At 61.0% G+C, this 13,774-nt stretch overlaps 5 protein-coding genes across 5 annotated transcripts; 2 read left to right on the forward strand and 3 right to left on the reverse strand.

Moving 5' to 3' along the window:
- Nucleotides 1–1,307: 1,307 nt before the first annotated feature.
- RHTO_05460 (glucose-repressible protein Grg1) lies at nt 1,308–1,910 on the reverse strand (the record flags this gene model as incomplete). Its single annotated transcript, XM_016419121.1, has 5 exons — nt 1,308–1,350; nt 1,416–1,507; nt 1,576–1,639; nt 1,749–1,805; nt 1,909–1,910. Coding segments are annotated over 5 exons (258 nt in total).
- Nucleotides 1,911–2,694: 784 nt separating this feature from the next.
- On the forward strand, nt 2,695–3,486 carry RHTO_05461 (glucose-repressible protein Grg1; the record flags this gene model as incomplete). Its single annotated transcript, XM_016419122.1, has 5 exons — nt 2,695–2,699; nt 3,000–3,056; nt 3,159–3,222; nt 3,289–3,380; nt 3,444–3,486. The coding sequence occupies 5 exons, from the start codon at nt 2,695–2,697 to the stop codon at nt 3,484–3,486; spliced, it is 261 nt and encodes an 86-aa protein (XP_016270012.1).
- Nucleotides 3,487–4,201: 715 nt separating this feature from the next.
- On the forward strand, nt 4,202–5,465 carry RHTO_05462 (uncharacterized protein; the record flags this gene model as incomplete). The annotated part of the gene is made up of 4 exons (XM_016419123.1): nt 4,202–4,234; nt 4,299–4,646; nt 4,707–4,829; nt 5,121–5,465. The coding sequence occupies 4 exons, from the start codon at nt 4,202–4,204 to the stop codon at nt 5,463–5,465; spliced, it is 849 nt and encodes a 282-aa protein (XP_016270013.1).
- Nucleotides 5,466–6,575: 1,110 nt separating this feature from the next.
- On the reverse strand, nt 6,576–8,634 carry RHTO_05463 (MFS transporter, monocarboxylic acid transporter; the record flags this gene model as incomplete). The annotated part of the gene is made up of 10 exons (XM_016419124.1): nt 6,576–6,775; nt 6,835–6,914; nt 6,976–7,008; nt 7,070–7,220; nt 7,285–7,430; nt 7,487–7,732; nt 7,825–8,009; nt 8,071–8,207; nt 8,312–8,404; nt 8,469–8,634. 10 exons carry the CDS (start codon nt 8,632–8,634, stop codon nt 6,576–6,578), a joined length of 1,437 nt encoding a protein of 478 aa, XP_016270014.1.
- A 359-nt stretch (nt 8,635–8,993) lies between these two features.
- On the reverse strand, nt 8,994–13,511 carry RHTO_05464 (C2 domain protein; the record flags this gene model as incomplete). Its single annotated transcript, XM_016419125.1, has 19 exons — nt 8,994–9,576; nt 9,632–9,833; nt 9,894–10,043; nt 10,099–10,184; nt 10,242–10,314; nt 10,368–10,457; nt 10,511–10,520; nt 10,582–10,809; nt 10,863–11,032; nt 11,091–11,269; nt 11,326–11,370; nt 11,434–11,686; nt 11,761–11,911; nt 11,965–12,120; nt 12,184–12,202; nt 12,284–12,777; nt 12,891–13,147; nt 13,208–13,307; nt 13,380–13,511. The coding sequence occupies 19 exons, from the start codon at nt 13,509–13,511 to the stop codon at nt 8,994–8,996; spliced, it is 3,378 nt and encodes a 1,125-aa protein (XP_016270015.1).
- Nucleotides 13,512–13,774: the final 263 nt, after the last annotated feature.

A 13,774-nucleotide genomic window follows, 5' to 3' on the forward strand; every position in this document is an offset into this window, starting at 1 on the left:
CGCTCTTTCGATACGTTTCAAAGCGTTCGGCGCAGGCAGCTTGCTCCCGCGCGATGACTTCTCTCAGCTTGCGACCCGCCCTCCTCGACCTCGCGAGATGCCGGGGTGCAGACGAGACGGTGTCTTTCGTCGCGCGCTGTGCCCAGCAGACTGCGCAAACTAAGGAGGAACTCAAAGCCGAACAGCGAAGCGAGCAACGTTGATGACGGGTCAAGCATCGAGCCACGACGAGCGAGCGGTGAGCAGCGACTGCGTACGCTCGTCCCCACGACTGACACCGGTACGAGAACAGCAGCGCAAGGTCGAGTAGAACTGCTAGATTGCTTGGTAATCAGGTACAGGGCTCGGGGTGGTGGGCTGACGGCGCGTTTGACGGCGAGTCGGCGAGAAGGGGTATGTTCTGCGCTTCAGCGGGCTGAGGGAAAGCGGCAGCACGCGCGTTTAGTGCTGTGCCGATTTCTTGTACGCCTCGGCTTGTCCCGAGCTTTGTTCGAGAGGATAGTCAGCGAGAGTGGTCGAGGAGGAGGAGGAGAAGTCCGCCACGCACTGCTTCTCCTCCTGGAGCTTGTCCGAGACGGCATCAAGTCCGGCCGACGCGCGGTCAGTGAGCGAAGCGTCGGTGTGGCCCTTGGCAACCTCCTGCGGTAGCGAGGGAGAAAGCGCCGTCAGCTCGCGTCGACACTCGAGCCGAGGAAGCAGACGCACCTTGTTGGCCTCCTTCGACGAGCCGGCGGTCCACTCCTTGGCGGTCTCGGTCACGTAGTTGACGCTGCGAATGCGAAGACGGCTGTAGGGAGAAGAGGGACAGCGAAGGGCGAAGGAGATGGAGGAGCAGAAAGGCAGAAGCCAGCCGACCGTCCTGGCGGAAGCGCTAAAAGCCTTTGCTTGTCGTGCGCCGAGCCTACTCAGCCTGTGTATTGAACCTGCGAGCCTGTACGAGCGGAATGCCGAGCGAACGGGGTACGAAGCGTGGAGGAGAAGGAGAGCGAGAGAGGGAGAGAGCGCTGACCCAGCGCTGCCGCGCGCGAAGGGGGAGGAGCTTCCTGCAGCAAGTCTCCTTGCGACGTATTGCGATAGACTGCAGAGGCCCAGGGAAAGAGCATGAACAGCAAGCGTTCGTGGAAGCGGGACAGCGTAGACGACTCGCAAGAGCAGGCTGGGACGCACAACGGACAAGGAGAAAGTTGTAGGGTACTGCTCTGGTTATCATTCAAGAGTGATCAAGCGCTACGAGTGTGGGAGGAGGAGAGGGAAGAAGCGTGGCGGCGGGGAGGAGGAAGCTGGCGGAGTCGCACTGAGCGAGCGACTTAGTGCTTTGCCGACTCCTTATAACCGCTTGCCGCAGACGAGCTTTGCAAGCGCCCAGAACAGTCAGCGGCAAGTCGAGGGAAGGAGGAAGAGACCCAGGAACTTACTGCTTCTCCTCCTGCATCTTGTCGCCGACAGCCGAGAGACCAGCCGAGGCGCGGTCGGTGAGCGAGGCGTCGGTGTTGCCCTTGGCAACCTCCTGCGAACGAGACGGAGACGTGTGTCAGCTCGAGTAACGAGAACAGCCGGGCGACGGCGACGACGCACCTTGTTGCCCTCCTTCGAGGCGCCCGAGGTCCACTCCTTCGCGGTCTCCGAGACGTAGTTGGCACTATAAAGAGTAGCATGTCAGCGCCAGCTCGTGAGAAGCCATTCGACCGTCGCAAGCGGCGACCTCGTCCTCGTCCCGCAAATCCGCCCGCATCGTTTGCAAGACTCACGCGTCCGAAACGGTGTTCGAGATAGACTCGGTAGTGCTGGTGGAACGCGCAGACGCCCTGTTATATGGAGATGAGTAGGGAGTGGTCGAGCGAAGAGGGAGGAGGAGCACAGCGAACGGTCAGTCGGCGGTCCTGAGCAGACGGACCTTCACCCACTCACATTGTAAAGGTGTTCTTGGTCGTTGTGTGTGAAGTGTGAAAGCGGTGGTAGAGGAGAAGGAAGGAGAGAGAGAGGCGACGAGCTGGAGCGAGGTCGCTTGCCCCACTTCGTTCGAGAATGACGATGCGAAGGATCGTTCACCCTTCCCCCTGCTGCCTCGAAAAACACTTGCGCGTGTCGCTCGGCAAGCACAGCCCCGTCGTGAATGCTGCCGGGCCAAGCCAGCGCGGAGCCGCCCGGACGCCGTCGAGGATTTGGCTTCGAGGAGGCGAACGCTCTTCCAGCGTCGGTACACCTTGCGCTCCTCGCCTCAAACCTGGTCAGCTGGTTCTCACAGACACTGTAGAGCCCGTCAGCAAGTCTTTCTGAGCGGTGCCCGTCGAGAGCGAGCGACAGACAGACCGTCGCTTTGACCGCCTGCCGCTCGGCTTGACCTTCTCAACCTGGCTTGCTTCCCTACGAATTCCTCGCCCAAGACAAGCTACGCCAGTCCAGGGCTCGCATCACGCCGACAGTGCACGACTGAGCGCAGCGGCAGCCTCAGAGGGTCAAAGGAGGGGAGGAAACGGCATCTCGCGCGACGCCTTGGTCCCGGTGCCCAGATCAACTCTTCCATACTCATCCCGCAGCGGGAGCGTGGCCAGCCCGACCTCTGCTGCCGTATACTCATGGCAAAAGGCGGCACGCAACATCGCCAGCGGGTCTGTCGTCGTCGCAGAAAAGTCTCCCTTGGTCGAAAGGTCAACAAAGCATCGTCACGTCGAAATTGCCCCCAAGTTCGGCTCGATGACGTCGCCGGGTTTACAACGTTTGTCCTGCTGATTCGTTCGCTGCGGCACGATCGCCCCACTTCGGTGCGGGAGGCTGGCTGGTTCCCTTCGCTCTCTCCTCGCTCTTCTCTCTTTCTCCTTCACCTCACTCGCTCTCACTCGCACACACTTCCACACCCACCCACCCACAAACCCTATACACACAATGTGAGTGGCCCTTGGCGCACGACCCTTTGAGCGCCCCGTCCAGGATGGTTGGCTGATCCTCGCCTCCCCCCCCCTCTTCTCTTCCCTCGTTCCTGTTACTCTCTCCTTCCATAGGGCCTCGACTACCGCAGGATCCACCGGCGAGAGCATCACCAACACCATCTCGGACGCGTGAGTTTGACGGTTCGAGCGAGTTGGCGCGGCCGGCGAGAGATGGCGCCATCTCGCCTCCCCAGCTCGAGTACCTGTGGCTGACCGTCTTCGCCTTCGCAGCGTCAACTACGTCACCGAGACTGCCAAGGAGTGGACCGCCGGCTCGTCGAAGGAGGCCAACAAGGTGCGTCTGCTTTGTCGGCTTGAGTGTCGACGCGAGCTGACGACGCTCTCCCCCTCGCTACTGCAGGAGGTCGCCAAGGGCCACACCGACGCTTCGCTCACTGACCGCGCCTCGGCCGGACTCGATGCCGTCTCGGACAAGATCCAGGAGGAGAAGCAGTGAGTTGGCGACCTTCATTCTTTTCCGCGTGGCTTAGGCTGACCTGTCTATCGCTTAAACAGCAGTGGGCAAGCTGAGGCATACAAAAAGTCGGCACAGCACTAAACGCCAGTGCTGCCGCTTTCCCTCAGCCCTTCTGAACCGCCGAACATACCCCTTCTCGCCGACTCGCCGTTAAACGCGCTGTCAGCCCACCACCCCGAGCCGTGTACTTGATTACCAAGCAATCTAGCAGTTCTACTCGACCTTGCGCTGCTGTTCTCGTACCGGTGTCAGTCGTGGGGACGAGCGTACGCAGTCGCTGCTCACCGCTCGCTCGTCGTGGCTCGATGCTTGACCCGTCATCAACGTTGCTCGCTTCGCTGTTCGGCTTTGAGTTCCTCCTTAGTTTGCGCAGTCTGCTGGGCACAGCGCGCGACGAAAGACACCGTCTCGTCTGCACCCCGGCATCTCGCGAGGTCGAGGAGGGCGGGTCGCAAGCTGAGAGAAGTCATCGCGCGGGAGCAAGCTGCCTGCGCCGAACGCTTTGAAACGTATCGAAAGAGCGGCGGTCAAAGTATGGCAGGACTTGCCCCGTGCGAGAGCTCACAGCCAAGCCGCCTCGTCCTCGAGGAGGTTGTCCTCCGACCGCTCACCGCTCTTCCGCTGCTCTCGCTCAGACTGCCTCGCTCAAGCTGCCCAGACGCTGCTGGGACTCGTTTCTTCTGCTCGCCGCGTGCTTCAGCACTGTGCGTTCGCCTCTCGCGCCGCTTTTGGGCTTCATCAGTTAGCTGACCTCGACCTCCCGCAACAGCTCGTCGCGCCCGTGGGAACTGTCAGGATGGAGAGCGAGGGGCCTGAGAGGGTTCAGCAGGTGAGGCGGACGCCTGCGACCGCTGTTCAAGGCCGCTTTCGGGAGCTGAGCCTCGCTGCTGCAGACCTCGCCCGACTCGACTCCCCTCAGCGCGTCACCTGGCGCCGACTACCTCACCAGCCTCCCTACCGAGCTCTTTTTGACCATTTGCGAGTTCGTTCACGCTCAACGGGCGGGACCATACCTCGCCTTGATCTCGCGACGCTTCCTCCCCTTTGCGCGGCGGCTCGTCTTCGACACTGTCGAGTGCCGCTCGATCGCTCGCATCCGGTGCCTGCACATGGCACTTGAGACGTGCCCGGAGCTTCGAATCGTCGTCCGCAGGCTCGTCCTTGGGCGAAGCTACTCTCGGGTGGACGACTTCGGCGAGGACGTGCCGCCGATTCCGATTCTCCTCGCCTGTCTCGACAATGTGCGCGTGCTGAGGATATACTCCGGAGCCCGGGTGGCTGTCCCGTGCATCCTTCAGCAGCACACTACAAGCGTTCTTCCCCTCCTCCAGCGCGTCGACCTGCACGACTGTCTGGATGAGGAGCAGAGGATGCACCTCGTCGACACTCTCGGCGCTCTTCAGCAATACCCCCACCTTCACGAAGTGCGGCTATTTGGTTCGCTTAGGCCGTACAGAGTTCCTTGCGCCGACACCGCACCGTTACCGTTAAAATGGCTGGCATCGCTCAGCATTGACGGTCAAGTAGTCAACACGCCACCTCTTCTGCAACTTCTTAGCGCTTCCCTGTCACTGCGCAGTCTCTCCCTTCGCAATCTCGTCAATGGCGACTTTCTCGACAATGTCCATTCATCCCTCCCGCGACCGTCTAACCTACAACGCCTGGCACTCCACTCTATCGACAGCTTCCTCGACTACTCCGAAACACTCTCGCAGCTCTCAGGAGTCACACGGTTGACCATCAGCGGTCGCCTGCCGTTCAAGCCAATCCTTGGTTTCGCGCGGCGGTCCTACAAGCGCTTGACCTGCCAGACCAAAACGGTCACAGCTGACGAGCTCGTTACATTGCTCGGTTATGGGCGGTCTACCCTCGGCCGCCTCGTCCTCGACATCTCTCTCCTTCCGATCGCACCTCCTCCTTCGGTCGGCGTAACCTTTGAGGGCATGTCGCGCGTACTTGAGCATGCCGAAGTCGCCGGTGTGCAAGTCGAGGGGAAGGCTGTGCAGGAACACCGAGTCGAGCAACGGCGTCGAGCGATGCGGGAGGTCGGAACGGTGTAGCAGCTGCCATAGCGCGAGCTCCCGTCGCAAGTCATGCAGCACCTTCCCTGAGCGTCCGGCAGCGTTGAAAAGCGTGCTAACTCCTCCGACTTTGCTCAGGGAGAGTTGGCATTCCGCTGAACACCGCACCTTGCTTCGCTCAACTCGCTCACCGCCTTCGAGTCATTGTAAGCGACCCAAAGCGCTAACCTGCGCGCCTACGATCAACCACGCGGTGAGTCTTTCTGAATTCTGCCTTGTACCGCCGACCATGACCGCTTGCTGACCCTTTGTCCTCCTCCTCTTTCTTCTCTCGTCGATGTCCTGCTTTTCTCTGTACGAACGGGCTAGCGCACGTTTTACTAGAACTGTCGGGTGCATCAGTACAAGTATCCCGGACGCGCGAGTCTCGCGGACTCGTTGCGGGCGGACTTGCGGGACGAGGACGAGGCCGCCGCTTGCAACGGTCGAATAGCTTATTACGGGCGAACGCTGACATGCTACTCTTCAGAGTGCCAACTACGTCTCGGATACCGCGAAGGAGTGGACCTCGGGCGCCTCGAAGAGGGGAAACAAGGTGCATCGTCGCCCTCGCTCGGCTGTTCTCGTTTCTCGAGCTGAAGCACGTCTCCGTCTCGTTCGCAGGAGGTCGCCAAGGGCAACACTGACGCCTCGCTCACCGACCGCGCCTCGGCTGGTCTCTCGGCTGTCGGCGACAAGATGCAGGAGGAAAAGCAGTGAGCCCTTCGCCCCCTCTCCTCTTCCTCCGCCTCGTAACTGACATAACTCTTCACTTCAATAGTGGTGGATTGGCGAGTGGGTACAAGGAATTAGCAAAGAACTAAGTCGCTCTCTCAGTGCGACTCTGTGCGACTCCGCCAGCTTCCTCACCTTCCCACCGTCACGCTTCTCCCCGCCCGTCTCTCACTCTCCCATACTCGTAGCGCTTGATCACTCTTGAGTGATAACCAAAGCAGTACGAGAAGCGGCTTAGAGCTGGCAACTGACCTTAACGAGAACGGCACGGCAATCTGCCTCGAACGCCTCGCGCTCATCCTTCATCCTTGCGATTCTTTCCCGCTGCCAGATCGCTGTCGACTGATAGCATATCATCTAAACTCATACATCGCTCTACATCTTTTTCCATAACGTCCGACTGATGTTGAACCTTGCCGCGCCCACCAAGACCGCCGCCAGCACGCTGAGCCCTCCAGAGTAGAAGATTGCGGGCTGATACGCCTTCGGTCCTCGGTCCGGTCCGCCGTACGCCTGCAGAAGGAATCCTGCGATGGGCGCGCCGAGGAAGTAGCCAAGTGACCAGGAGGTGACGACTGAAGGAGCAGTATTAGCTGAGTTGGCGAGCGAGAACGACGAGGGAGAGCAGACGCACTCATCGAGAAGATGACGGTCAGTCGGCGCGTACCAAAGACGCTGCTAAGCGTGCCGGGGATGAGCGAGAACATGCCGCCGCTGGGTGCGCAGGAGGGTCAGGCTACGAAGGCTGGAGCGAGAGGCAGAGGAATCAACGCACGCGCAGAAGCCGTTGATGACCGAGAATACGATCCTGTTAGCGTTTCGACGAGTCAGCATCTGCTCCGAGCGTATGCGAGGGAGAGGAGACGGACAAAGGGGCGAGGGCATCTGCGAAAGGCCAAATCAGCAGCGTGCTGACGCTGACCGTGACGAGGCAGAGGACGAGTGCGTTAAGCGATCCGAGCAACCGGTCTGCGCCGAGACCGAAGCAGATGCGACCGAGCGCGGAGGAGAGGTTGAAGCCTGTCGCGACGAGACGAGGCAAAGTCAATCGCGGACGCTATGCCAGTCGTTCCCTCGCACTTACCGGCAAGGATCAGCGCGGCCGTTGTGGTGCTGAGACCGATTGAAGTCGAATAGAGCGGGAGGAAAAACGGCGGGACGAAGAGAGGGAAGAGGGCGACGGCAGTGCCGGTGAGGATGAGGCAGAATCGAGGGTCCTTAAAGAGGGTTCTGCAGGCGGTCACAACTCAGTAATACTCTCATTCAGGACAAATAGGCGGACTGACCGATCGAAATACTTCGAACCGGTTGAGCGCTCCTCAGCGTCGACCTTCTTGCCCTTCCCGCCTTGGAACGGCACTTTCTCGCCACGACTCTTGAGCACGAGGGCGGCTGGGACGTTGATCGCCGTCATGATCAGCCCGACTGTGCGGAACGTCCATGGCAGGCTGTGGAGGCGCTTGAGCAGCTGCGCCGTTACTAGCGAGAAGACGGCTCCGCCTAGTCCGGCACCCGAGTAGACCATGCCCGTCCTGCAGGCGAGACGCCGTGGGCAAGCGTCAGCAAATGTGCTTCGAGACTAGCGACGAAGCGGTGCTGGTGCAGGAGCGAGAGGGAGACTCACGCAACATTGCGACTTCGCAGGAAGTACATGGTCGGCAGGGTCGCGGCGCTGAAGAAGCACAAGGCTTGTCCAATGCCGAACATGAAGCCTTCCGTGATGATGAGGCCCGCGACGCTACCGGTGCACCAGCCAGCGAGAATCGACCCGAGACCGACGAAAGCGGAGCCGACGAGAGCGACGCGGCGCTGCGGGCAGAAGAGCGGCATCAGCGTGTGGAGCGCATCGTCGCGTACGTCGAAGACGCACTGGACCGTACGCGCTGACTATCCGCGCAATGGGAATCGCCAAGATGGCCTCCATCGTCGCCTGCACGGATCCGACGAAGGCGAGTGTGGAGGATGGCGCAAGTCCTGCCGTAACGAGCGCATCTTGGAAGACTCCCCCTGAACCGCAGACGAGGAGGTCAGCACGTAAGCTGGAGGAGGAGGAAGTCGGCCGCAAATGTTGGGCAAAGTCGGGTTGACAGTGCGATGAAGGACGGACACACAGGAGTACACGCCTCCCAGTGTCGTGAAGAACAACGCAAAGCAGGCGAGGACCTGCTTCCACCCGCCTTTCCACTCTGGATACGAGTCGAACGCTGATTGTCGGCGAGCAATCACGAGTCAGCTCGAGCAGTCGAGCAGCGGGACACGTTCACGCACCTTCTTTGTTGTCTGGCGGCCCGTCTGCGTTCCTCGACAACGATGCCGACCTTCGCCTGTGCGTGCCGGGGTTGAGCGAGACGATGGATTCTGGGCGCGAGGTCGCAGGGGTGTCCGCCGGTGTGGGTGCGCCGAGCGACTCCAGCTCGATAGCAGAGCTCGACATGGTCCCAGCAGGTGTAGCAGGAGAGAGAGAGCGGAGCGAGACGGCGAGTCAAGTTGATGAGATTGCCAATGCCGAGCGCGGCTCCCTTGAGCCGTCCTATAAGGCGCAAGGGAGTCTGCCTTTCGGTAGAAGCTCAGCAGAGTCAGTCAAGAGAGGCGTCGAGGTGGGCGGAGCGAGCGGAACGCGGCAAAGGAAGGTAAGAGGCGAGCGCGAGCGACGACGGCGGGCAATACGTGCGAACGATTGAATTGCGGCGCAATCTAACGTTGCGGGGTACTGGATGTACAAGGGCAAGCGAAGGAAATGCCTGCCGAAGGTTCAGCGAGAGGGTAAAGCATCGACTCCTTGCGCGGCCGTCTTCAAAGCGCCGCCTGAAGCTCCGTGTCGGGCGCTGGATCCGTCAAGCCGTGATCCTTCGTCTTCTTAAACTTCTTCTGCGCGACCTTGGCGCCATGCTTGAGCCAGCGGAACGTACCGCCCTTCCTCATCCGCGTTCCATCCTTCTTCTCCTCGATCGCCTCGGCGCCGAAGTCGTCATCACTCTCGCTCGACCATTCCGCGGACGTATCGACGGTGCGCGCGTCCTCGTCCTCCATCGCATCGCCCCCAGCCCGCTCGCGCTCGCCCCGCTTCTCCCGCCTCGACTGCGCCTCCGTGTCCCGCTTGTAAAGGTAGAGCTGGTAAGCCGACCTGGCGGCGGACGAGGCGGAGAGGACGACTGTAGAGTGGGTGCTCGACATGCCAGGCCGCCAGCGAAGGTGGAGGGTGAGGACGAGGTCATCCTGGCTCGTCGGTTGTCCGGGGTGTGCCGTTTCCGAAGCGGATGAAGGTCGCGGTGAGGAGGTGGTCTCGTTGGTGTTGGCTTCGGCAGGCGACTCCGTTACAGGGATGTCGAGAAGCTGAGGGAGAGGGTGAGGGCAGGGTAGGACGGGATCTTTCGCTCTGCATGCCGAGATGTCAGATCGCAGGCGGGAGGCAGGACTCATGCGACACGAACCTCGAGAGCGTGATCCGAACTTCGTCTGGTTCGCCCCTCATCACCTCATTGACAACGAAGACCCCCCTCGCAAACGCCTTCTTGGACGACTTGGCACCCGTCATCGCAGCGCCGTACAAGCTGACGCGAACAGGCGCGATGCGAGAAAGGACGGGGAGGACGATGGGACCGGAGGAGAAGTCGAAGGTTAAGGCGTCCGTTTCTGCGGAAGCGAAAGTCAGTGAGGCGTGAGATAGGCGCTAGGCGGGCGAGGTTGACGGACCCGATGCATCCTGCCTATCCACCGCCGGGACAATCGCAGAAGTACCCTCCTCGGTTTCGAACCTCAAACCGCCGGCAAAGTTGCGCTCGTGCAGACCCGACAGCGAGGCAGAAGCGATCTGCACGGTTCCGACGGACCATTCGCGCAGGGCTGCAATGTCCGCGTCAGCTTGGTGCGCGAGAGAAGCGAAGCGAAGCGAACGCACAGGGATGAATGTCGATGGCGAGCGGCTTGAAGAGCAGCGAGATGCGAACGCGTCCGCTGCCACTTCCGCCGAGCAGGGGGTACCACCTAGCGACAAACTGCGTTAGTCCTGGTCGAAGAGGAAAACGCGCCTGCGAGACGCACTTGGAGTGCTGACTCGTCTCGCTGAGCACCTCGCCGAGATTGATCGAAACGTAGCCGGCGAGGACGTCGTGATCTGCACAGTAGAGCCGTTAGTCTCGCCCGAGTAGACGCTCGGCACGGACGCACCGCGGTTCCTGTAGTCCATCACTGCAAACGACATGTTCGCGTTCGTCCAGTCGCGAAGGAACGCTTCGCTGCCGCCATTGAAGTAAGGAGCTGCAGGGAGCGTTCAGTTTCGCGCCATGGAGACGATCACGCTCGCGGCGCACCTGAGGAGAACTGCGTTACACAACCGTCAGTGAGTGTTTGTGATTGCGGAACCCCGAGGAGGGCAACGCACCGGCTTGAGCCTCGTCCGGAAGATCATCTCGTCGTTGACGAATGCCTGGACGTAGCTGCTCGGCAACTCTGCCTTCCGCACCGCCTTCGTCGGACCCATCTTGAGGTTCTGCATGCCCGCCTTGATCGGTCCCGAGTGCTTCTCGAGCTGGAGGTCGGCGATCGAGTGGACTTGGAAGGAGAGGATGCCGGACGGATGAGAGCGAGGAGCAGGTTGACGGCCGGCGAGCTGTTGGAGGCGGCATCAGCGTGATATGTTCAGAGATCAAGCGCGCGACGCACGAGTTCTTGCAGCGCCTCAAGCCTGCCGCGCTTCTTCTTCTCGTGCTCTTCCTCCTCCTCGAACTTGCGGGCGCCGAAGTCGGTCGAGGCTAGCGGATCGTGCTTGTCCTCCTTGACCTCCGCTTTCTCTCCGTCCTTCTTCGGAAGCTTTTCAACGAGCGGGAAGAACGCTGTCCGAGCGAAGCGAATCAGTCGCTTTCCAAGTCCCAACTTCTCGAGCGGGCGCACCTGCACTGTACTCGACAACGGTCGCTTCCTCCTCGCCTTCCTCGCCACCCGCAGCCACCTTCGGGTTGACCTTGCCCTTGTCGCCCTTCTCGATTGTAACGAGCTTGTCCTGCCGCTTGCTCCACTCGCCGGGCTTCGAGTGAAGTGAGCGGATGGGCATGTCGACGTAGCCGATAGTGCTGTGCGAGGGAACCGTCAGAAAAGGGGAGGAACGCTTGTAGCAAGCGGAGCGCACTCGTCCTCGCGGAAGCGGTCGTGGTCGATCAGCTTGAGGCGAATCCTGCAAGCCGTCACACTCGTCAGCTCGCCGAGAAACCCGAAGGCACAAGTAGGCGCAACTCACTTCGCGTCGTCCTGCACCGGCTCACTCGGCACCCTGACGAAGCACATCTCCTCCCACCTCGCCTCCCCGCCCTCCTTCACAGCCCGCACAACCTTCGTCCTATACAGCGACTTGCCCATCCCCGCCCACGAGACTTGGAGGTAGGGATCGATGCCCGGCCTGCGTGTCGGGAGGAGCGCGGCGGTCTTTGTAGGCGCTGGGAGGTGAGAGGCGGAGTGGACGACGAGGACGACGATGCCGATCGTGCGGGTCTCTGTTCGAACGTCGCGCCGTGCAAGTCAGTTCCGCGAAGCTAGACGGCGGACGGACGCTCAAGCGCGCACGCACTGATCGCGACGTCTCCGCCGAGCAGGACCTTCCTGATGTCGAGCCCGTAGTTCCTGGGCAAGACGAAGTTGGCGATGACCGACTCGACGGCCTTGTAGACGTAGGTGTTGAGGAGCGGAAGCGAGAGGACGTCGAGCGAACCGCGGAGAGGCTGCGAGGTAGAGCGTCAGAAGCGAGCGCGAGTACAGGGAGGCAGTCACGCACATGAGCGCTCATCTCGACTTGGGGCATCCCCTCGAAGCCGAACGTGATTGTCTTGATGAAGGGCGGCTCGGGAGTGAACTGGAGCCGGAAGCGCATCGTGCCGCGAAGGGAAGTGATGGCGATGAGGACGGGAACGGGAAGCGTCGCAATCTTGTGCTGCACGAGGCGCAACACATCAGCAAGCTTGTCACGTAGGCAGAAGGACGTGTGATAGCATACTGCGCCAATGCCGACGTAGCTGTGAGCCGAGCAACCGGGCGAAGTCAGCTATATTCGCGAGTACGGCGTATATAACGAACTCGCGACGCCCGCGACTCACGCGACAAAATGCATGTTCTCGCTCGGATCATCCGGCTCGATCTTGCCCTCTCCCAGTTCCGCATCGGCCGTCCCCCTTCCCATCTTCACCCCCTCCTCATCCGTCTCTCCCTTCCCCTTCCTAACAACGCCCACCTTCCTCCTATACGCCACCTCAACCTCCATCTCGACGCTCTCGGCCTCCTTCCCTTCTCCCTGTTCCTCCGCATCCGCCGCCCACGGCGCCGGCTGCGGATCCGACGGATCACTCCAAGCGCTGTGCGTCGACCCGCTTATCTCGCCTTCTGCGTCTCCTTGGCCTGCGAGGCGGGCGGAGGTACCGAGAGGGGGTTTGGTAGAGGGTGGAGAGGAGGAGGGGGGTTTGGAGGAGGAGATGGGTGAGGCCGAGGAGGAGGAGGCGAAGGATGAGGAGGTGGGCGAGGAGGGGAGGATGCGGAAGCCTAGGACGCGGACGGGGTGGGTGCCTTGCTCGAAGGAGGTGACGCGGACGGAGCGCTGCGAGGGACGTCAACAAGACGAGGTCAGTTGTGCGTCTGGCCACCACATTCACGAAAACAGCGATAGCAGTGAGAGCCGCTGATCGCTATCAGGGGGCGGCGAGTACTCACCACCACGGGCGGCGTCAAGGCCTTCATCGCATCCTCCATCAAATCAATGCCCGCAACAAACAATCCGCGATCCACAATCGGCCAAAGCTTGTCCAGCACCGCATTGATCCATTCCGCTGATTCGTATTCTTTCTTGTTGGCGGCTGAAGAGGGGTCGGCGGGGTGAGAGAAGCGCGAGGAGGAGAGTGAGGAGAGGTAGGAGGGGTAGTCGAGCGAGGCGGAGTGCAGGCGGGTCGTGAGGGTGTAGGTGACGAGGCCTGTAGAGTGCGACGTTAAGACACTCTTGTAGTCTGTCATGGAGGAGAAGGCGGACGCACCTGCGACGACGAGACTCAGAGCGACCCTCACTTCCCACGAAAGGACCAGGACATTGACCGCAACAAGCACTCCCGCCAGTCCCACAATCATCACATAAGCCTGTTCACGCACCAAGCAAGCCGTCAGCGCTCCCAGCCTACCCACGCAAAGCCCTCGAGCGGAGAAACGTACCTTGCCCTCAACGTCCCTCACGAACGCCTTCCAGACCCTCTGCTCGTCCTCGCCCACCGTACAATTCACAACCCTCAACATCTCCTCCCCTCGCCCGTCCTTCCCTTGCTCCTCCGTCCCGCTCGTACTCATCCCGCTCGATCGCTTGTTCCGGCGCTTGAAGAGTCCCATCCAAATGCAGTCAGTCAGGCGGGTCAGTCCCTTAGCTCGGGCGTAGCATTCTCAGGCTTGTGAAGGGGTCCAAAGGAGAGCAAGAATGAGAACTGCGAGGACAAGCGTGCCGATGCCGAGTTGTTTGGCTGCGGGATGTGGAGCGGAGTGACGAAAGGCGACTGGAGGCGAAAGGAGTGCAGGCGGGAATGAATGGGACGAAGGTAAATGAAGCTCTTGGGTTG

Source organism: Rhodotorula toruloides (genome assembly GCF_000320785.1).
Source record: "Rhodotorula toruloides NP11 unplaced genomic scaffold Scaffold33, whole genome shotgun sequence".
NCBI lineage: Eukaryota > Fungi > Basidiomycota > Microbotryomycetes > Sporidiobolales > Sporidiobolaceae > Rhodotorula > Rhodotorula toruloides.